The following is a 24,682-nucleotide window of genomic DNA, read 5'->3' as shown; positions in this document are numbered from 1 at the left end:
AGCAGTGCGATGAGGCTGTATATTGTCACTGGTGGGACACTGAGGCCTGCAGCCTCGAGCCAATGCACGCCTTCTACCAGTGCAGATTTAGCGCCATATCACACTGCTACTCGTGTGATATTGCTCATTTCTTTTTTTGCATGTATAACTGCTGCAGTCAAGTGTTTATTTAGGCTTTCAAGTTTGTAACCTACATGGCTGCCTATAATCATCGCGGACAAATCTACATTTAGCTTCATTTGAAGTAAAGCTTTAAGTGTGACAGCCAGAGTGACATATCCCAGATGACCCTTCTCTGACCTACTTAAAGCTGAAAAAGTTTATGAAAACCACTGGCATATGGCAAATCTGTGAGTGTCCCCAATGAACATGAGCAATGATGTCATGTATGAACATTTGTAAAGGGAGCTAATGAAAACAATGCTATTTGGGACAGTCTAAACCTCTCTATTAGTCTTCTCTGTTTTTTCATCTTTCTACATTTCTTGTTAATGTAAAAGATTAAGTCTGGTGGTGTACAGAGTTACTGAATAATTAACATTTATCTTTCAACCACTTGATGGTGTATGGGTCAAGGACAAGACTTATTTTAATATCTTGTTCACAAATAAAAAATGTCTATACAGAAAAGGCATATTAAATAAGTAAACATCTGTTTTATTGTTTAAAACATTTGCAAAAATATAATGTCAAAAATTTGGTGGGATATTTTTGCCCTTCAAAGCATCATACAGTTAAAGACAAAATGATTAGCCCTCCTGTGAAATTTTAATTAATTTTCAAATATTACCCAAGTGATGTTTAACAGAGCAAGGATATCTTTCACTGTGTTTACTAGAGCAATTCCATGCAAATGTCAACCTTGCCATGAAAAAATTAAGTTTTTACCAAAATACAGAAACCGTTTCTGCATTTTTTGTGCAAGTAAGTATTTTACAGTACTTCAGAAATACTCAAAAAAGTCTCTGTCAATGTTTTCAAACTATTATATGTGATTTACCAAAGCCACGCAAGCTTCAATTTCACATCTGTCACATCCATAATGACACTTTTTCCACATAAATGCAAAAATGTAAAATCAAATAAAATCAATCATGTTTGTTCTATAGAGAGCCAACTCTTATGCATTTGATAAGCATTATTTCTCTTGGGTTGTGAAGTTTAATTCACAGAATTTCTACAAAGTATGTTGTATCCTGTAAACTATCAGACTTTTTTGGTCACATCCACAATGTATGTTTATTTCTCTCATTTACAGTACAAAACATGTTTGCAGATTGATATTTTTTGTCCCTTAACTCTGTGGTCAGTTGTTCTAGAAAATGTAAACAGATGTTTTAATATAATGTTAACGTATACTTTCTTTGTGAATTTATGTTTTGAGTTTTTACTGTAAATGTCACATCCATAACTCTGGAATTGCTCACTATTATATTTTTCTGCTGTAAATAAACGTTTTAGTTCTTTTAATTTGGCTGGAATAAAAGAAAACATGTAACGGCTTAGGTCAATATTACATTGCACTTTTTGCTCAATCTTGCACAATAGGTAGTAGAATATTATTTACTGTCATCATGACAAGAACAAAAGAAATTTGTTTGAGAAATAGAAAATGTCACACAAGGGCTAATAAATTTGACATATTTATGAAAAATTTAAACAAAATAGGATTCTGACCAGTACTTAATAAAATATAGGACAGAGAATCTGAAGGTTTAAAACTACAAAGATATATAATTATTCAGTATTTTGGTGCAAAACTGAAGATTGTTCATATATGCTAATACATTTAGGCGTGGATGAATAAATAAGATGAATGAAAGTTTATCCAAAATGACAATTAAATTTAATCGTTTACTCACTTTAAGCTGTCACAGATTAATATGCCAATATCAATATTATTTGGACACACCAATGTCCAATATTATTTGTAACTGTAAGAAATTAAAAAAGTCAGATTTGGACTGATATCATGATGAGTAAACTGAGTAAACAGAATTTTCTGTCTCTGGGGCACAGTATCTTTTCAATAATTTGCAAACTTCTGTGCTTATGTTGCTCATAGTTATATTAACGCACATCAGTGCTTTATTATTACACTTTACTACTATTGTGAGCCATTTATTTAAATGCAACACCAGCTGAGAGAACTTACACACTTTGAAAGCAATGATTCTTCCACCAGCTGATGCTTTATTCAACATCATTAATTACTTCTGAACTTCTGAGTCAATTAAACTGTAGTGTATACTCACCCAGTAATGTCACTTCCTGTGTAATTCCGTAGATGTCTATGATGGCCCAGACCGGGCAGCCAACTCTTAGGCCACAGTGGAAGAGAATGGGCTCTCCGTCATTAATACTGTAGAAGACCCGGCCGTGTCGGTCCGCCCAGAAGGCCAGAACATTGTCCCGCATGGCCAGCCTCTCTGGCAGAGCCTTGGCCCAGTATCCTGGCCGTGTCACCAGGTCGGGGCAAGCATATTTGGGGATGTCAGCTAAGGAAAGCTCACTGGGGTCTAAACTGGTGAAACCAAACCGGAGAGCCCCACTCCAGCCTGTGTGGACTCCCGAGAGGCGCAATCGCACCTTCTCGTACAGGCGCACAGGACGCTGACTGAAAGTGATGCCATTGCAGAAGCTGTTCTTGCGGGTGGCCCGGCGCAGATGTGCGTCCAGCCGAATGTTCTTGCCCTTGGCGTGAGGATGAAAGCGTGGAGACTCGATGCTGACTGGAGGGGCAGATGAGCGGCGCTCTGCTCCACTGGTGGACACTGTGCAGTACTGCCGACTGGCCACTGAGCGATGCTGTAGATTGGCATCTGTTTCAGTAAACACAATAGAGACTATTAGAAAGATCTACACTGCCATAGAACACTCTTATTAGAGTAATGCACACAAATGACAAAATATGAAACCCTGGACCACAAAACATTAAAAACTGAGTTACATGATATTTAAAGCAATAAGACTAAGTTGAGATACAATTTTTTGAACATTTGAAATCTGATTCACAATGCTTAGAATGTCACCTAATGTCTAAATGAAGACAGAAATTGAGTTTTGATCAGAAATTGAGTTTTGATATAAAGTAGGACCATTATTTCATCAAAAATACAGTACAAATTGTGAAATGTTTTTGCACTATAAAATAACTGTTCAAAAGTAGTTTATAATTTAATTTAATAATTTATTTCAGTAATTTTAATGATGAATTTTCAGCTTCATTACTTCAGAGTCACACGATCCTTCAGAAATCACTCTAATATTATTAATATTATTTTTATATTATTATTATTATTATTATTAATATTAATATTGGTAATAGTAATAAAAAGCAATAATGACTGGAGTAATAATTTCATTTGAGACTACAAACAATAAGAAAGCAGTTATTTAATAATATTTAAATAAATATTTAACAATTTATTTACATGTAATAAATGCCACTTTGTTGAACAGAATAATTTTCTTAAAGGTTCAAGACACCCTGGAGTACTTTTATTGAGATTTTAACAGATTTGTGTGTGTTGAGCATCAGTTAAGACAACGTTAGCACCTGTTAGTTTTAATTATGGGGAAAACTGAATCATTTTGAGCATTTGTCAGCTAATTTCATCTTCCGGGTTTAAAATAATTTTTGGGGCTGGATAAAAATCGGTGACGTAGCGTGAATCTGCTAGTGGAGTGATGACTGTCTGTTTCTCATTACTATTCATAGCGGAGTTTTCTTATCCTATGAGAAGTCCCTGCTTCTTAATTATTCATGTTTTTACCTGCGATGCTGTCAGGGCCGATACAGTACAGCTGTTGGTTTGCAGCAAGCATTTTTGTTGGGAGAGCTGTACGAGAATTGGAGAATGGCAGCCTTTGTCTTTTATCAGTTGAGTTTGTTACCATTCAGACACATCACCTATATCCGTGCTGCCGTGTTCGCCTATTTTTAAAATTCTCTGGATTACCAGCAGGGTAAATGGTTGGACAGGGCAAGAGACCTGCTAGACTCCTATCCACTGTGTCTGCATTCAGACCCGGGAACTGAGGAGGAGAGAAGTCCTCCTCATTTATAGTGTTTATATAAGCACTATTATCTTTATAACGATATTACAAATTGTGGTTGTGTGTAAGTGAAATTCCAAATAACAAATGCAGCAGGACATTCAATTACTTACTGTTTATTTCTTTACATTTTTACTTTGTAAACTATAAAATCATGGGTTTCACAGTGTGTGTCTCATTTTGTTTCATGTCCCTTTAAAAAAAAACATGAAAAAAAAAACTTTTGACCAGAAGTGTATATACACACACACTTGTGCAACTTAAAACATTTGATCCATAGTCACATTTTTTACAGGCTGTATCCTATTGAAATTCAATAAATCTCATTTAACCATTTTTATTTTAAAAAGTGATTTTTTTATCTCCTAGTATAAAGTACTCTCTAAATAAAGGCAGTGGGATTCAAGACTAAAGTGAAAATATGAGCTTTTATCTCTAAAGGATAGCTCACACACAAATTCAAATTTACACACCATTTACTCTGCCTCAAGGGTTTCAATACCTTTACGAGTTTCCTTTTTCTGTTAAAAATAAAAGAAGATATTTTGAAAAATATTAGAAGTCAATGCTAAAAGGTTTCTGACATTTTTCTAAATATATTATTTTGTGTGTAGCAGAAGGATGAAACTAAAACAGGTTTGTTAAAAGAAGGGTGAGTAAATGATGACAGACTCTTCAGTTTTAAATTTTTCTTCAGTTTAAAATTTTTCTTCAATTTTAAATCTCGAGATTGGCAAAGTTCGATGAAAGATCATTTGGAAACTTTCAATTTAATTATGATGAATCACTGATAAATTATATCAAATTAACTGACAATGAAAGAAATAATAACATTTTACAAGCAACTGAAAAGTTTTTGATCTTATTGTCTAGCCCTAAAATGTAGTAAGCATAAGTGCATTGGTATTTAGTTCAGACATCTCTCAAGGGCACTTAAAAGGCACTATTCCAGGAAACAATGGCATATAATCAGCAGCACTAAAGAGTATAACGATGACAGCATTGACAGAACTCCCATACTTCACTGCACATGCCGCAATATCAAAGTAGAGCAAATCAGCAGCAGTAAATCTTCCGTACCCTAATTTCTCACTTCCAAGAACAAGCACTGCATGCATCTTAAATAGCACCTTACAAGAGCAAACATACTTGAACCGTTTCTGTCAAAGCCATTCTGGCATTAGGTGAATCTAACAGGAAAGGAGTGTCTGGGTTATGATTTACTGCAAAATCATGAGAATGTACACAATGAACAATGAAGCCATAAACATTTTTGTGCAATGTGTGACAGTATTTTAATGACCATTGTGTACACTCTGTGTCTCAGTGTTTCCTTTGCAACAGAGTGCACACTACATGTGCTTATGAACTATATTAATCAGTACTAAATTGTGCAATTACACAAGGACAGCTTATACACCTAATGCTACTCTTACCCTCGCTAAGCGTCAAAAGGAGGTTAATAAATGCTGTTAGCTGTTAATTTTATTCTAATTCTACCTGAGAATTTGACGTAGTATGACTATCAAAGGTCAAGTAAAATGTTTGAAAGTAACATCCCGACCATCTTCCCAAGTCTATATCAACAATGATTTATAAAATCCACCAAAATAAAAGCTCTATGCATATTTGAAAGCAAAAAACAAAAACAACCATAAACAGTATTAAATATTGTATCAAAGTGAAGGAGTAACCAACCACATTTTCTTCATTTTCCTGTTATATAATATATAAAATATTGTTGTATTATTATTTTGCTATTTGTTTTAAAGGGTGGCGTGGTGGTGCAGTGGGTAGCGCTGTTGCCTCACAGCAAGAAGGTCACTGGTTTGAGCCTCCGCTGGGTCAGGTGGCATTTCTGTGTGGAGTTTGCATGTTCTCCCCGTGTTTGCATGGGTTTCCTCCGAGTGCTCTGGTTTCCCCCCACAAGTCCAAGGACATGCGTTATAGATGAATTGGGTAAGCTAAATTGTCTGTAGTATATGTGTGCGAATGAGTGTGTATGGGTGTTTCCCAGTGATGGGCTGCAGCTGGAAAGGGCATCCGCTGTGTAAAACACATGCTGGATAAGTTGGCAATTCATTCCGCTGTGGTGACTCCAGATTAATAAAGGGACTAAGCTAAAAATTAAAATGAATGAATGAATGAATGTTTAATTGCTTGATTTACTGTCATTGTTTAAAAAGTGTGCTTTAAAAGGTGCTAAATTGTTTTGTAACAATGCATGAATAAATTACTAATCCAGATTTGTTTAAGAATATACATTTTTATTGGGGGGAGGTGTACCTAGTAGGGATGTGTGATTTGGGGAATATTTCTAATAGCATTTTTTGACAGATATTGCGATTTCGATTTGACTTAATATTTTAGTTAAGCTTCAGCTCAATCGCACTCCTTATATAGCTGCCTGTGGTTCTTTTTGGGTGCCGGTTGTTGTATTTTTTTGTGCCGGCAACAATTCTGTGACAGATCTTACAAATTACCTGCTTTTGTTCGGTGTCTGTGACTTTGAACCCAAAATATTCCCATATTACAGACGTGCTGTTTTTCTTTGATATTAATTGATCTATTAATGCTTTTGAAGCACCAGACGCCATCATCCCGCTTACAGTTTTTTTTTTTTTTTTTTTTTTATTGTGGGCATTCTGCGCAGTAATGTTGCACTATTCTGATTGGGCAGAATGAAAGTGTGCTCATTTAATTGTCCAGTAAGTCTGTCACACACCTACAGCAGTCATGCATTTCCTCTGCGTGGGGAAAAATAACTCGATTAATTGCACAGCCCTACAACCTGGACATTTTTTGTACTGTTTTAATGATATTCATTCTCAATTTAAAAACAGATAAATTATTACATTTAACAACTGTTTTTTTTTTTTTTTGTGGCACAGTTATGTTTTATTTTTCATTGTACTAAGCTTTTAGCTCTGCCTACAAAAGGTTTCTGTACTGATTAGCTCTATGTACAATCAGTAAAGCTTGATATATATAACTGCATTTGAAGGGGACCTATTATGCCCATTTTTACAAGTAGTAAACAAACAGTACGTCAGATCAAGTGTGATTTCGCGGCCGCAAACATCATTACATTAAGATATAAATGACATTTTTGGGTGATTTATACTTTATAAATACAGTATGTGACACTTTTAACACCATTTGGAGTTGTCCATGTTGGCAAGCAACATATGTAAAACAATGTGAAGACTTGTCTGACCACCTTTACATTTCTCTCCTGACCTTGAAATATAATTGGCTGAATCATAGAAAAGCAGAATTAAGATCATGTGTAGGGTCTAATCGAGATCGTGACCTTTTTTCATATAATCTTGCAGCACTATCTTTAATTGAGCAATATTTAATGTTGGGCCAGTAACAGTTTTGCAATAGACTTTGAAAAAAGTGTTTAGTTGATAAACATCTATTTTATATTTCTACACCTTTATCAAATATTTACGAATTTTACAACAAATATTAGCCCTGCAGTTCAGATTAAAGTGAGAAATAAAAGTATGTAAATTAATAATAGATTGAATTTACAAAAAAAAGTTATATATCATGAAATTACTTGATTTGATACCATGATTTGAGAAATGTGGAGTAAGCGGGGAGAACCTAGTAATTTAAGTGGGCCTGGAGAACGAACTCATTTGCATGAACGACACAGGCGCAAAAACAGCTACATTCTCAACAGAGTATATAACGAATAATCTGATGGCTATTTTGATCTGAAACTTCACAGAAACATTATGGAGACACAAAAGACTTATCTTACATCTTGTAAAAAGGCCAAAGTTGGAGCCTTTTAAAATAAGTCAGAATCATGCTCTTGTGGCCTGGCAGCACTCTGACACATGGATTTGTCATATCCCCCGGCCCTATTGTAAATCTGAGGTGAAAACATATTTAAAGAATAAGCTTGGTTCTACAAAGTCATTCAGTTTTTGTTTTTTCAATGACTCAAGTTAAAAGGGGCACATACCTGAAGGCTTTGCTTCAAAAGTACAGCATTTAATCAGGTGAGATACTAAGGCGGATTGCATCACAAAGAATGTGCATTCATTATGGAGCTGAATATATAATAAAAATGGGGATGTATGATATTCATTCATTTTCTTGTCGGCTTAGTCCCTTTATTAATCCAGGGTCACCACAGTGGAATGAACCGCCAACTTATCCAGCACATGCAGCGGATGCCCTTCCAGCCGCAACCCATCTCTGGGAAACATCCATACACACTCACCCACACACTACGGACAATTTAGCCTATCCAATTCACCTGTACCACATGTCTTTGGACTGTGGGGGAAACCGGAGCACCCAAAGGAAACCCATGCTAACGCAGGGAGAACATGCAAACTCCACACAGAAACGCCAACAGACCCAGCCGAGGCTCGAACCGGCGACCTTCTTGCTGTGAGGCGACAGCACTACCTACTGCGCCACCAGATGTATGATATACTGACAGTAATAGTCTATTTTGACTGTTGACTTTCCTGTGGTGTGATGCATCATACGCAGCAGACATGTGCTTTAGAAGTGTTTACGCCAAAAGGAAAATAACATCTCAGTGCTGTAGGGGTTTTAAAAATTTATCAGAATTGTGATTTGTAAACAATACTGGGAATAGAAAGATCTACCGTAGATGTTTCCATGTTTTCTGCATTAAAAGTTTTGAAATAAAATCATTAATCGGCCCTATGTGTTTGCCCTTGAGTTTTAGGGCAGGATCGGAAATTAATTATTACCAAACAATAAGAAAAAGATTTATTACTGGCATATATATTGATTATTACATAGCACAAATAAAAATGATATGAGTTATCAATTGGGCTATACAATATCCTAATACCAGTGTATCATTGTAGCACTCAAATATTTCATTATTATTTAATTGGTAAAAGGAACTGTATGAAAATACTTTTGATCAATAATCTGCGTTTCAAAAACAACTTTGTGTGACTGAATCATAAAAAACTTGGTGTTTTACTGCCTCTGAGTTACTTTTTTATGGCTGTGAATTGTATGTGTAAGATACATACGTTTTGAGGTTTTAAGGTTTCAAAATCCAATTTTTATTCATTTTTATATTTTTCAATGTGCAAGGCCTAGTTTGCAAAAGTGAAAAATAAGGTGGAGAGAAAGTATCCAGAGAAAGTAATGGAGCAATATAAAATATACTTGTACACTTAATATATTTATACATAAATAGAAAATATATTTATTCAGTTATAAATAATGCACCTTTGTAGGGTGACACGGTGGCTCAGTGGTTAGCACTGTCACCTCACAGCAAGAAGGTCGCTGGTTCAAGTCCTGGCTGGGTCAGTTGGCATTTCTTTTCTTTTGCTTTTTTAACAAGTGTTTTTATTTGTTTTACATTTTTCAATAATTACCAAACAACACAACAACAATAAAAAATACATGGAATAACCATAACAATACAAAGAAAATAATACAAAAAAAAATTTATTATTAAAAACAAATAGGGGGCGTCACGGTGGCGCAGTGGGTAGCACGATCGCCTCACAGCAATAGTGTGGGGTTGTGGCTAGAAGGGCATCCGCTGCATAAAACATATGCTGGATAAGTTGGCAGTTCATTCCGCTGCGGCGACCCCAGATTAATAAAGGGACTAAGCCGAAAAGAAAATGAATGAATGAATGAATGAATGAATGAAACAACAATTGGGACATATAAATGGTTTCAATGAAAATACAAAGAGGTAGTCAATAGTGGTAGTTAGTATATTAAGCACTGCCCTGCTGCTCAGAATCCGCATTATATTGGCCCAGGTGATCAAGAAATGGTTGCCATATATTATAAAACCAAGATTATCAATAACTCCATAACGGACTTTTTCATGTAAACTGCATTTCGTTGCCTTGTACTTGTACATGTGTAATGACAATAAAGTTGAATCTAATCTAATCTAATTTGAGTGAGATAAATAAATCATGTCTTAAATTGAGCAATAGAATCTGACTTTCACAGTTTTAGAATGACACTCTTAGCAATAAACATTCAATTAATTATGGTGCTTTGTATGGACATATTATAATCCAGCAGAGAACGAGATTACCCAAATATAGCAATTTCTGTGTCAGGTGTAAAGCTAAAACCATACATATCAGACAACTAAATATGTCACACCAAAAATCATAAAGATTTGGACATGTCCAAAAGAGGTGGGTCAGGGAGCCTTCAGCAGACTTACACTGGTCACATGTAGGGGAGATGGTAGGATAAAGTATGCGTAATTTAGATTTTGAGTAGTGTCAGCTGGCATTTCTGTGTGGAGTTTGCATGTTCTCCTTATGTTCGCTTGGGTTTCTTCTGGGTGCTCCGATTTCCCCCACAGTCCAAAGACATTTATAGGTGAATTTAATAAACTAAATTAGCCGTAGTGTATGTGTGAATAAGGATGGATGTTTCCCAACACTTGGTTGCAGCTAGAAGAGCATCCGCTGTGTAAAACATATGCAAGATAAGTTGGTGGTTCATTCCACTGTGGCAACCCATGATGAATAAGCCGACTAAGCCGAAGACGTGTTAGCGTGTTTAAAATATACATTCATATTTAAGCTCAGAATACATAAAATCAATGCCCTATAATCATTTTCTGTAAATAAATATTCATAAATGAACTTTTGAAGACACATTATCAGTAGTTTATAAAGTAGAACATAAACGAACATTTTATCTAAAACATCTATTAATGGCTAATCAAAAGAACAAATAATAACTTTGAAGTGCAATAATAAATTAACCAATCTTTTTTTTTCAATAGCACATATATACATATATAGTATATATAGTATACATATATAGTACATATATGTTAAATATGTAGATACATTTCTGCATTTGATTTTGAAGTTGACAGGAACAAATACAAAAGAAAAATAAATAAACGTGGTGAAGAAAAAGAGCATGAGCTGGGACTTAAATCACTCAAATCCACCCAGCTCATTCTGATTAGGTACCCCTATATGCATTTCTGGAGAGAGCAAAATATGTCCCAGGAGCTACATACGTTTTTGCGAATCCACCAGAGGCTGCTGTGTATGCTTTTTGAGATCTCAAATTTCTCTCACGAGTGCCATTTGTGCCTGATCTTCTCACCTAAATCCACCAGAGGTCGCTGTTGACTAACTCACTGACTGACTGACCAACCGACCAATCCCCCCCCACACCACCCCCTTCCTTAAACCCAACCAATAGTATTTTGAAAAGCACCGATTGAGCCACCCCCCCTTCCCTAAACCCAACCGCAGTGTTTTGAAAAGCAATGCTGAAAAAAAAGGCCCCCTGATCTTTACCATGTTTTCAGATTTTACAACATTCCCACCCTGTTATTTACTTGTTTATTTTATTTTTTGGCTTCTGTTTTTATCTTACCCCCTTTCTGGAACAGTTCTTCACCAAACTCGAACCCCCTTGACACTATCAACTCCGCTCTGCATCTCCAGTCCACAGACGTACCCGTCGAGCTAACTGGACAAACTGGTGACAGTGAAAAAGCCATCCACGTGCATGTAAGCAGTCAGCTGGTTAGCGAGAAAAGGAACGATGTCATACCGCCACGTATCGGTCATTTAAAGACGAAATGCATGCAGCTCTGGCTACATAATTTGATCTCCAAAAATGTATATTCTGTAGGGCTACATTTTCAGAATGAGCCTATGTTGCTCAAATCCATGTATATGGCAAAGAGGTGGCCCACCGCACAAGCACACTTCTGACCTATATTTATTTTAACATTTAAATGAAAACAAAATCTACAATGTTTTTATAACTAGCGCAGATTGTTAGTCTTAAAGTGAACAATTAATCCATGGACAATAATCCACAGAAAAAAATCTTTAATTAAAATATTGATTTATTATCATTATATCCTTCTGCTTTGGAATGGCAGTCAATCTCTGGGGATGTCAGTTTGACGGCTTGGACAAAATATGCGTAGCCATGCCCCTTTGACCATTAGTTGATGGTCAAGATGAACTTCTGGTAAATGCTGATGTTAAAACTGATTAGTTAACTTTTGGTTTGCATTGCAAAAAAAAATTAATTAGACAAAAAAAAAATGAATGAATGCTAATGACTGAACACTAACGTAAGTCACGTCTTGCTGGAATTTAGTATGAATTTAGTATTCATTGCCGCAAAACTTACATATTGTGTTCTGACAACATTCTTGTGCGTTGCCTTCGATAGCTTAGTTTAATACATATTTTATAGCTTTACACATTAATGAGTCGTCAAATATAAATACAGACAATAAATGGACTGAATTTTTTTTTTTTTTCAAATCTGCTTAACTCTGGCAGGCTTCAGGTCTTACATATGAGGGAGCCATGCTGGGTAAAGTATCTGGCAAATAATTCTTGAATTTCCTGCCTTTCATTGTCCAAGATGTATGTACCAATACCCATGTGATCCAGCCAGTTGGGCAATAGCATCTAAATAATAGGCAAAATAAAAAGAATGATGAAAACCATGATGATGAAAACACTCATGTGTTTCCAGACCATTCCAAAAAAGTACTGTGACCTGATCCAGGATTGTGTCCCACACACCCAATCATGGTGTGCTTCACGAGTTGAGCTGTAAATCACCTTTTACCGCATGCCAACCCATACATTCAAGCATGTTTATTCAAATTTAACACACAAGTTCACATTTGCCAAGAAATAAATCACTCATCGTCCCCTTTAAATAGATGTATCCATGCTACACGTCTACATTTACAGTACATTGTGCTGTGGGGGTGCACAAGTTCTACAACATTCCAGTAGTATCAGAGTTGAAGCAACTGCTCGAGACAGAACTGGTTACCAGAGGGTGGGGACTGAGCACACAATGAGAAATAATGGATACCAGATAGAGCTTTACTTGTGAATATGAAAACAAAGCATATTCTTCTGGGGTCAGCGAGCAGTAGATCTCCAGCACTGCCATTGAAACACATCCATGGCTCATTTTTAACTTTTAGATACAAGCACATGGTGAGCATATACATGCGTTGGCCGTGCTTTGCTGACCGTGTAGAATTTGCCAATTATATATGTAATTAAACCTAGTAATGCATGGTTAGTGACACTTACTTTTCTTCAGCATTGCTTAAAACACTTAGAAACAAGTAAAAACTCTCTTTTGATGCAACATTTCGATTAAATATTACATATTATGAGCAGAAGCTGAGCAAATATTTAAAATGGACAATATTTTGATGATGCTTTTATGGAGAATGAACATTTGACTATCTGTACAAAGTGATTTATACTATCAGTTCCTAATGTTCATATTGAATTATTGAGCTATAAGAAATATGTATTTGATTTATGTCAAAAATTATCTTTAAAGTGCTTAAAACCAAAATAAAAAATCCTTTTGGACTTTTGGATGCGTCTCCATGTTATGCATATACATTTATTTGAAATAAACACACTTCAGGTACACTTCAGGTCTCTAGATCCCATAAAAGCAATTATTTAACTTACAAAGATTTAGTAGGATTAATTAAGGCTTTAAATGGAAACTGTGTCCATATGGTATGCTTGAGGCAAACTCTGTGTACATTAAATCTGGTCGATGCTGGAGTGTGTAAAAAAAAGAAATGCAGAATTCAGCACATATGGATGGAGAAAGGTCATCTTTACAATTGCAGTTTGTCATCAGCATCAAATTATTCGCCCATGGTATTAAAGATATAATATTTGATGAAGGCAAGTACTGTCAAATAAGTATTATCCAAACCTGAATAAGGAGAATATTTATTTATGACAAGATACTTGGAGAAACTGTGGTCGGTTTCCCTTTCCAAATACTGTTTTTCGTTTTAAAAAAAACATGCAATATCTACAAAAATCATAGTACAACATTAAGGTTTGAGTAGTGCTTAATGAACTAGCTTTGAGCAATGACACATTTGCAGGATCTCTGAATAACTTGATCATCACCGTCATATTCTCACTCCTACGCAGCGCGCGCTGTCATCCAAATATAGTTCAGAAGCGTGTTATTTGCACCAGAAATCAAGACATTTAGCATATCTGTCCACAGTAAATCACACAAAACGCTGTTACAAGTCAATATTAACCAGTAGGCAACCAAGCCATCTCCTACCTATTAGTGGTTTGGGTGTTGTATTCCCCATTATTTCCAATAATTGCTCTCCCTCGGTGACAAGTGGATCGGGAATGCTCCCGCTCCTGGTGCGTCCATTTATTATCAGATTTAAGGAATCTTTTCGCAACCTCGGTTGTGTGAAATGTCTAGGCGTTTGAGAGTCTCAGCGTCTTCATTCTATCATGCACACAGAAGCGGCTTTTCAAGACATTGGTGTCTATTAGCGCATTTGGCCAGCCAAACCCTCCCCACGCCTCTGCACGCGACGCAACCAACCAAACTACAACGCTGCCGCTGAAATCAATAAAACTGACCGCACTGCTAACGCGCTACGTCTTAAATGATGAGAAAGTGTTAAATAAAGCTCGCGACGGAATAGAACCGTTAACGCAGGTATCTCAAAAAGCTATTTAACTTATCACGCGTTTTAAGACGCAACGCCAGTGACGCGAGATGCAGAAACACAATGGCAAAACGCAACGCAACGGCTTTCAAACGCGATGTTGATTCTTCCTGCTTAAACAAGGCGTTTAGTACGCGTTTCAAACAGCTGGGCGTGCGGGTGCTATTCGCGTTGAACTATTTTTAACTTGATATAGCCAACTAATTAAGCAACGATGGGAAACACGCAAGTGCCAAAGACGCAATTGTTTTTTGACCAATAATTATAAACGAACTATAATTTTGCTTGTTGTTTATCATGCACGTAATTTGTCACTAAATCCGTTTTATAAAAGCCTCCCTTTACTTTTCAAATGAATCACGGTTTTACAAACACACTAACACAAATAATTATGATTTTGATAACTATGCAGCCTATGATATGTGCTTATGCAAAGAGAGAGAGAGGGGGGGGGGATTAAAAGAAAATAATAAATCAATACATCTATCAAAATGACAATCAAGTTTCATAATATTCAGGCCCACATTTTACTCAAAAGAATAAAATGTTACCTGTGCATGTCCAAACATCATGGTATTGTGCTTTGAGTATAAACGTAAAAAATAAATAGATATGTAATTTCAAAAAAGCTTAATTCATTAAAATGAATAAATATGTAGTATATACACTCTGAAAAGGTTTAAATCAGGGGTGCCCAAACTTTTTCTCATGAAGGGCCAAAATCCCTTAAAAAAATAAATATAGCAAGCTGTATTACATTAAAGTTGGCATGGTTTATTTCCTAATTTATTTCATAATATAACTCAAAATACTTTGACCATATTTACTAATGCATTGAATTTTTTTGAAAATGTATTTTATTTTAACAAACTTATTACATTCATTCATTTTCTTTTCGGCTTAGTCGCTTTATTAATCTGGGGTCGCCACAGCAGAATGAACTGCCGTTTATCCAGCATGTTTTACACAGCAGATGCCCTTCCAGCCGCAACCCATTACTGAGAAAAATCCATACACTCTCACATTCAAACTCAAACACTACAGACAGCTTAGCTGCACCAATTCACCTATATCCGGCGCACCCGGAGGAAACCCACGCGAACACGGGGAGAACATGCAAACTCCACACAGAAATGCTTACTGATCAAGCAGAGGCTTGAACCAGCGACCTTCTTGCTGTAAGGCGACATCGCTACCCACTGCACCACCGCGTTGCCCAGAACGTATTACAATAAAACCATAAACAAAATTCCATTTATAAAACAATGAGTTCAATGCTGAATACACTAGTCATGCTGAGCCTGCCTTTGCCTTGATTTGCATGCTGATGTCTTCTGCTTTGTCCCCTATTCATTCCGTGACAGTATGTGCATTTTTTAAAAATCTGATTCATTTGAAAAAATTATTTGAAACATTTATTTTTGTTTATAATTTTCATAATGTTTTATAACATTTAGAATTTATTTAATAAAAAAACAAACAAACAAAAGGTTACATTAAAATAGAAATGAAAATCTCTGTTAAAGGCTTTGTATAACCCTTCTCAATCATTTTCTATCTGGCGGGCCAAATCAAAGGATACAAAGGACCAACTTTGGCCAGCGGGCCCTAGTTTGGGCCTCGCTGGTCTAAATAAAATACTTTAAAGACACAGAGCTTGTTTTATCCAATTAGCTTGGCCTTAATGTATTATATGGCTCGTTTCCACTGACTGGTACAGTATGGTATGGTATGGTTCAGGTCGGTACGGGTCACCTTAATCTGGCTTGCGTTTACACTACCAAGGGTACCCTTTTGGTGTGCGTGGTGTATGACAAAAAAGTTTCAGTCAACATCATTTTCGCTCAAGAAAATGTCTACAGTAAAGCTGTATGGGTCGCTTACATATCATATGAGAAGCTCTTCTCACAAAACAGATGCTTTATACACATAAATACTTGTGTACATTCTTATTACTAACCTTTCTATGAACATGAGTTGATTATAACTGCAGATCAATGACAGTGCAAAATAGCCTACTGTAACGTCTGCAATTATGTAAAATAAATAAATAAATGCAACATATATGAACACATACAGACCCTTACAGTTTCCGATATGTTACCAACTACAGAAGACCTACACACAACATATTTAGTCCTTATTTGGGTTCAAAAACAACAGGAAATATAGCCAACCATCAGAGCAGACCTCTCATCTTTGTCTGTAATCTTCAGCAGCACATGTAGCCTCTGTTAAAGAGCAATTCCATCATTCTGAGTTCATAATAGTCCAAAAGGTGGTGATAATAGTGATGATAATTATGAAAAAATAATGTGCTCCTTTTTTTCCGGCTACTACTTTTGTTTTTTTCGCGCGCCACTCTCGCGTTTGGCAGTTTTCTGACAGGATCAGGTTTCAAAAGCATGTCAATAATCAAGCGCACGTTATTATCATCAGCTCAAGAAGTTTGTTATTTCAAATATAGACGTGCGGCGAGCGAAAGCAACAAAGCGAAACCGCTCACGCTTCAGACTGGCGCGTAAAAAGCTACGAGGCACAGGGTAAAATCTCCTCTTCTTTTTGGCTTTGTGGCTGTTCATCAAGATGACGACATGGTTTGTTTGAGCCCGGGTGGAACATGGCTCTTTATTAAATGTATATATATTGCCACTGTAATCTCTTGGCTGTGTATTTAAAACATGGCGGTTCCTTTGTTTTCATTCTGGCTTGTTGCGTAAACGAATGACGTATCTTTGTAAACCAATAGTGTTCAGCTGCGCGTCTAGCTCTGCCTTTTGCTACACTTTCTCGTGTTTGGTACCCTTTCGAAAGGGTGCCAAAAAAGTGGTATGGTACGATTCGGTACGGTACGCCTTTTGACAGTGGAAACAGCCATAAAAGCGTACCAAACCGAATAGTACCGTACCACTCAGTGGAAAAGGGCCATTAGTGCATAAGTAATGCATTTTTTTTACCTCACTATATAAATGCACATTTAAGTGCAATATAAACTTTGTATCTGGGCTAACAAACAAACCAACAGATATTAAAGCACTTGAAATAACAAGACAAGGAACATACTTCTGTGTCTACAGAATAGTTGGGTATTTTTTAAAAAAGACACTATAGGCCGTCAGAGGAAATCCCCTCTCTAGCCCAACCCCCATCCCATCTCCTCACAACCTTGACCGCTTGGGATCCATGCAAGCTGCTTCCTGTCTTGTGAGCTGTAGCTGTCTCTGAGGAGCCTTGTCCAAACAGACCTAGCCCATGATTGCCGGCCGTAGGCCAACGGCTATTAAATCTGCCCCAGATCTTCTCGGAAGAGTTACATTCACATTATGCACAGCATGTCACCTAGAGTGACCGTTCAGACAGAAACAAGGCCCACGGTCACTCCAAATTCATGCATGTGAAATGATTTCAAAAAGCCTCTTGTTTTAGCCATGGTTGTTGGGATGGGAACGCTGGTGCATTTCACACAAAAAGGGCAACTGTGGACGTCAAAGAACTTGAGTGGGATTATTAATGCGTGTCTGGTTTTGGAATGCCAGCTATTTCCCAGAAAAATCATTTAACAACGCGTAGCCTAGCTTGAAATGTCCTTTAATATCAGACCTATGCCGGTTTTTAGTGAAGAACAAACTATGAATACATTCATCTGTATCAGATAAAAGTGCTGACTTTCCTGTTATGAGACATGAACACTAAAGCAGCACCAGTGCACAATGAAAATCTGAAGAAACGTTTATCATGGCTCTAGAAGGAAAGGCGGCAATAAATGTGGTTTACACGGGAAGAATGCTTGAGGTGGAGACTGTTTGAACTGTAAACAAAACGTCACATGAATAAACGCATAAAGGCTCTTTGTCTGGCATAGATTGAAATCTTGTGATGAGATGCATATCATCAGATCATCTTTGAAATAAGAAACAAATGCTTTATTATGTTAAATTTCATAATACATTCTACTAAATATGATTAAATGTATACAGTGCAAGACATTAATACATTAACAAACATTAATAGCCCTCCTGTGAAATTTGAATTCTTTTTCAAATATTCCCCAAGGGCTGTTTAATGGAGAGAAAGTTTTTAACATATTTTTAAACATAGTAGTTTTAATAATTAATTCCTAATAACCAATTTGCTTTTGTCTTTGACATGATGACAGTGCATGATATTTTACTAGTTATTTTGCAAGATATTAGTAACTTTAATTTAAAAGGTTTGACTAATTTAATTAGCTAGGCAAGTTATTGTTCAACAGCAGTTTATTCTGTACCCAGTAGGGAAAAATATTAAGCGGGCTAATAATATTGACCATAGCAGTTTTTTGTTTTGTTTTATTCCAGCCAAAGAAAAAAAAACTCCAAATGGAAAAATATACTAGGAAACACATTGAAAAATGTCCTTGCTCTGTTAAACATCACTTGGGTTGAAAATTAACTGTATGAAAATTAAACCAGCAGGATTAAGAATTAGGATGAATGTTTATGATTGTCATGGATTGGTCAGGCTCTCACGACCCCCACTCACGAAGATCACCATCACCTGACTTCTAATGAGCACACAGCTGCATCACATTCACGAGCACCAGATAAAAGCACAGCACTCCAGTCGCTCATTGTCCGGGCTCGTCTCGACGAAAGCGGACAACTGAGCGACCACTCAGCGTAGTCATCCTCAGCTAAAACAAACGATTTACTTACCTGTTCTCTTTGTATTCCTCCTAGTCTTCCTGGTCCTCCCGAATCGTCCTGTCTTCCAGTCCTTCCAAGTCTGTGTCATCCTCTGTCAGCTGTATCTGGTGTGTGCTGTCCATCCTCGTGTATTCCTGTTACCCAGCCACGGAGGAAAAGACCCCAACATCATTCCTGATCCTCCTGGCTATCCTTCATGTGCTCCTTGTTGTCATTTAATAAACACCCTAACGTTTCCTTACCTCTGTCTCCTGTCCGCTTCATAACAGAAGCCCGGACCCATAACGACGACAACATGAGCACCCCCGATCACCTTCAAGAGCTGGTGGACCAGTTGAAGCGGATTCTACAGCCACCAGCTCCACTTTCCAACGCACCACCAGCACCGAGCACTTCCGCCTCCACAGTTTCTTCTTCGGCCCTTCCTTCCAGTCCCATGGCCCGACCAGCGCCCTACTCAGGCGGAGCGGGGGAGTGCAATGGTTTTCTGTTACAATGTTCCCTCATATTCGAAATGCAACCTTCTCTATATCCCACAGATAAGTCGAAGATCGCCTACATCGTATCTCTACTCTCTGGACCTGCACTTAAATGGGCTGAGACGATCTGGAACCAAGCCGGGCCGGTCATGAATTCCATCACTACCTTCACGGAGTATTTCAAAGAGGTGTTTGGACGTTCTGATGGGGAAGTAGCCGCTGGAGAGCAGCTGTATCATCTAAAGCAAGGTACTCTATCTACACAGGAATATGCTCTCCGGTTTCGCACTCTAGCAGCTGCAAGTGGATGGAATGAGAGATCGTTGTTGACCACGTACCGGCTCGGCTTGGAACCCACTCTCCGAATCCAACTGGCCACATTAGATGATACAATGGGTCTGGAGAGATTCATCCAACATTCTCTCCGATGTTCCGATCGTCTCCGTTCCTATCAACAGGACACCATCACCCCCTCGTCTGCACTCCTCCAATCGCCTGAGTCAACAGCCTCTCCAGAACCAGAACCCATGATAATAGAGTCTGGAAGACTGACATCAGCGGAACGACAGAGGAGGCTGACCCGGGGTCTGTGTCTATACTGCGGTGTCAGTGGACACACCCGTATGGAGTGTCCCCTTCGTCCCATTCGGACTTCAGTGAGTGTATTCAGTACGAATATTGAACAATGTAAACCACTTACTACCACCGTACAAATAACTACTGCCTCTATTTCTCTCCTTGTCACAGCCCTCATCGACTCCGGGTCAGCAGGGAACTTCATCTCCCAATCCCTCTGTCGTCAACTCCACCTCCGTACTGAGGCGTCCTCGCATATATACCAGATACAACCGATAACCCAGTGCACTCGATCTTCGACCCGTATCCATCGACAATGCGAAGACATCCTTCTTCAAGTGGGGTTGTTACATCAAGAGAGGATTCAATTTCTGGTTCTGGAGGGTGCAAATATGGACATCATTCTAGGGCGCCCGTGGCTGGTGAAGCACGATCCCATCATCTCTTGGGGCACAGGAGAGATAAAGAAATGGGGATCTGGATGTACACCTGCCTGTTTTCCAAATCTCCCTCTTCAAGGTCGGAACCCCATTTCTTTGTTTGCAACATCGGTCGAGAGCCCTCCTGAGAAGCAGTCTATCCACATTCCTAAGGAGTACAGCTCCTTTCATGATGTCTTCTGCCCCAAGAGAGCTTCCCAGCTACCGCCGCATCGGCCATGGGACTGCGCGATCGACCTAGTTCCAGATGCCCAGTTGCCAAGAGGTAGGATCTACCCGCTCTCGCTTCCAGAGAATCAGGCAATGGAAGATTACATAAGGGAGGCTCTGAGTCAGGGGTACATACGTCACTCAAAATCACCAGCCGCCTCAAGCTTCTTCTTTGTGGCCAAGAAGGACGGAGGGCTGCGTCCATGCATCGACTACAGGGTCCTAAATAACGGTACAGTAAAATACCGATATCCCCTTCCTCTGGTACCAGCCGCTTTGGAACAGCTCCGAGAAGCTAAAGTCTTCACTAAATTGGACCTCCGCAGCGCGTATAATCTGATAAGAATACGTGAGGGGGACCAATGGAAGACAGCATTCGTGACCCCTACTGGCCACTATGAATATGAGGTCATGCCTTACGGTCTGGTCAACGCCCCCTCCGTATTCCAAAACTTCATTCATGAAGTCCTCCGGGAGTTTCTTCACCACTGTGTAATAGTGTACATAGATGACATCCTCATTTACTCCCGGAGTGAGGCCGAACATCGCCAACACGTTGCGGAGGTCCTACACACATTGAGAGAACATCACCTCTACCTCAAAGCGGAGAAATGCTCATTCCACCAGAAGTCGATTCATTTCTTGGGATACATCATTGACCAAACCGGTATACGTATGGATGGGAAGAAAATTGAGGCTGTTCTATCCTGGTCAGAACCCACTTCCATTAAGGAGCTCCAGAGGTTTCTTGGGTTTGCTAACTTTTATAGACGGTTTATCAAGGACTACAGCAGGATTACATCACCTCTCACTAATCTCCTCAAGGGTAAACCCAAAGGACTGGAGTGGACCAAAGAAGCAGCCGCAGCCTTCCGCCTTCTTAAGAAGGAGTTCACAAGGGCCCCACTCCTGACTCATCCTGACCCAAATCTTCCTTTCGTGGTGGAAGTGGACGCATCCACCACCGGCGTCGGGGCAGTATTATCTCAACATCATGATACACCGCCCCGACTGCATCCCTGTGCCTATTTCTCTCGGAAGTTGAGCCCGGCGGAGCAGAATTACAGCATAGGAGACAGGGAGCTTCTAGCAATCAAGCTAGCCTTGGAGGAGTGGCGTCACTGGTTGGAGGGAGCCAAACATCCGTTCCAGGTGATCACAGATCACAAAAACCTCCAATACATCAAAGAGGCCAAGAGACTATGTCCACGTCAAGCCAGATGGTCACTTTTCTTCTCACGTTTTGATTTCTCCATTTCCTATCGTCCAGGACCCAAGAATCTAAGAGCAGACGCTCTCTCTCGTTTACACGAGCATCACGATCATGAAGAACTCCCAACGAAGATTCTTCCCGAACACATCTCCATTTGTCCGATCACCTGGAACGCTCCTCCAGTCGTTGCCACTCCGGAAGCCCCTGCTCCGCCGGGATGCCCTCCTCATCGGCAGTTCATACCACCTGAACACCGGGTAGATCTGATCCACTCCTTACATACCTCGCTAGGCACTGGACATCCAGGGATCAACAATACTCTCTCGCTAGTATCCCAACGATTCTGGTGGCCAAACATGGCAAGGGATGTGAGGCAATATGTTCAGGGCTGTAAGGACTGTGCCCAATCCAAGAGCCCACGTCATCTACCCGCTGGAAAGCTCCATCCCTTGCCGATTCCGAACCGTCCCTGGTCACACCTAGGAGTGGACTTTATCACTGACCTCCCTTCGTCAGAAGGTAATACCTGTATTCTAGTCATAGTAGATAGATTCTCAAAGTTTGTCAAACTAATCCCTCTGAAAGGTCTTCCCACAGCCTTTGAAACTGCCGACAATATCTTTAATCAAGTCTTCAGGTCATTTGGTATTCCAGAAGATATTGTGTCGGACAGAGGTCCACAGTTCATCTCACGTCTATGGAAAGCCTTCTTCAAGCTCCTAGGTGTGGCCGTCAGCCTCTCTTCTGGATATCATCCCCAAACCAACGGGCAGACAGAGAGGAAGATTCAGGAGGTGGGACGGTTCCTGAGGACCTTCTGCAGTGGTCACCAGAACTCCTGGAGCCAGTATTTGGGCTGGGCAGAATATGCCCAAAATTCACTGCGGCAACCCTCCACCGGACTCACGCCATTCCAGTGCGTCCTGGGCTTCCAACCACCGCTCTTTCCCTGGGATGGCGAACCATCTGATGTCCCCGCAGTGGATCACTGGTTCCGGGAGAGCGAGAGAGTCTGGGACGAGGCTCATCAACATCTGCAGAGGGCAGTCCGTCGAAGCAAGGTAACCGCCGATAGGAGAAGGTCTGAAGAACCCAGATACACACCCGGACAAAAGGTGTGGCTATCCACCCGGGACATACGCATGCGACTGCCCTCTCGCAAGTTAAGTCCCCGATTTGTTGGTCCCTTCACCATCGTGGAACAGGTTAACCCCGTCACCTACAAACTACAATTACCCTCTCACTACCGTATTCACCCTACATTCCACGTATCACTCCTGAAACCCTATCACGATCCTGTTCTTCCCTCCACAGAGCCTGACCACGAAGAGGAACCCCCTCCTCCACTGCTCCTAGAAGAAGGAGCCGTCTACGCAGTGAAGGAGATCTTGCGTTCCCGACGTCGTGGTGGCCAGTTGGAGTACCTGGTGGACTGGGAAGGGTACGGCCCCGAAGAAAGGACATGGGTTCCCAGAGCTGATATTCTCGATCCTAGTCTCATGGTGGAGTTTCATGAGAGCCACCCTGAGTTCCCAGCGCCTAGAGGCAGAGGGAGACCACCACGGCGTCGGAGGTGTCGGCCCTCAGGAGCGGGCCCTGGGGAGGGGGGTACTGTCATGGATTGGTCAGGCTCTCACGACCCCCACTCACGAAGATCACCATCACCTGACTTCTAATGAGCACACAGCTGCATCACATTCACGAGCACCAGATAAAAGCACAGCACTCCAGTCGCTCATTGTCCGGGCTCGTCTCGACGAAAGCGGACAACTGAGCGACCACTCAGCGTAGTCATCCTCAGCTAAAACAAACGATTTACTTACCTGTTCTCTTTGTATTCCTCCTAGTCTTCCTGGTCCTCCCGAATCGTCCTGTCTTCCAGTCCTTCCAAGTCTGTGTCATCCTCTGTCAGCTGTATCTGGTGTGTGCTGTCCATCCTCGTGTATTCCTGTTACCCAGCCACGGAGGAAAAGACCCCAACATCATTCCTGATCCTCCTGGCTATCCTTCATGTGCTCCTTGTTGTCATTTAATAAACACCCTAACGTTTCCTTACCTCTGTCTCCTGTCCGCTTCATAACAATGATAGGATATGACATGACATTAAGATTACCTTTCTAGATTTTCATTTAAATTTTTGGAAAAAAATATGTATTAATATAGTATTATAGTCATCCTAATTAAATATGACTTAAAATATTATATTAACTATATTATTTAATATACATATTAAATCACAAATTTTATAATAGTACTGGATACTCATACATGTCAACCCTCCTGTTTTTTCCAGGATTCTTCCGTATTTTACAATTTTATCCCAGTTCAGCGTGACTCTTAGATGCCCTATATTGATAAATAGACACTGTTTACCAAACGGATTCATGATTTGAAACAGAGCGAAAGTGGACATTCTGGATTTTACGTGAGTGTTTGAACAGACATATACACATAATAATAATAATAATAATAATAATAATAATAAT

General features: G+C 39.3%; 1 protein-coding gene across 2 annotated transcripts in view; it reads right to left on the bottom strand.

Annotated features, from left to right (window-relative positions):
* Nucleotides 1-24,682, bottom strand: part of neurl1b (neuralized E3 ubiquitin protein ligase 1B) — an 82,343-nt gene that overhangs the window by 18,234 nt on the left and 39,427 nt on the right. Inside the window, exons 1-2 of one of the 2 annotated variants that reach the window (XM_056472079.1) lie at nt 14,188-14,636; nt 2,256-2,822 (exon numbers count right to left, since the gene is read on the bottom strand). In XM_056472079.1, coding sequence (XP_056328054.1) covers nt 2,256-2,822; nt 14,188-14,218 — 598 coding nt within the window. In that variant the 5' untranslated portion in view covers nt 14,219-14,636. Of the gene's footprint in view, nt 1-2,255; nt 2,823-14,187; nt 14,637-24,682 lie in introns of those variants that run through there. The other variant, XM_056472078.1, reaches the window with a different exon arrangement.

Source organism: Danio aesculapii, chromosome 14 (assembly GCF_903798145.1).
Source record: "Danio aesculapii chromosome 14, fDanAes4.1, whole genome shotgun sequence".
Lineage (NCBI taxonomy): Eukaryota > Metazoa > Chordata > Actinopteri > Cypriniformes > Danionidae > Danio > Danio aesculapii.
This window is presented reverse-complemented; position numbering and strand designations above follow the sequence as displayed.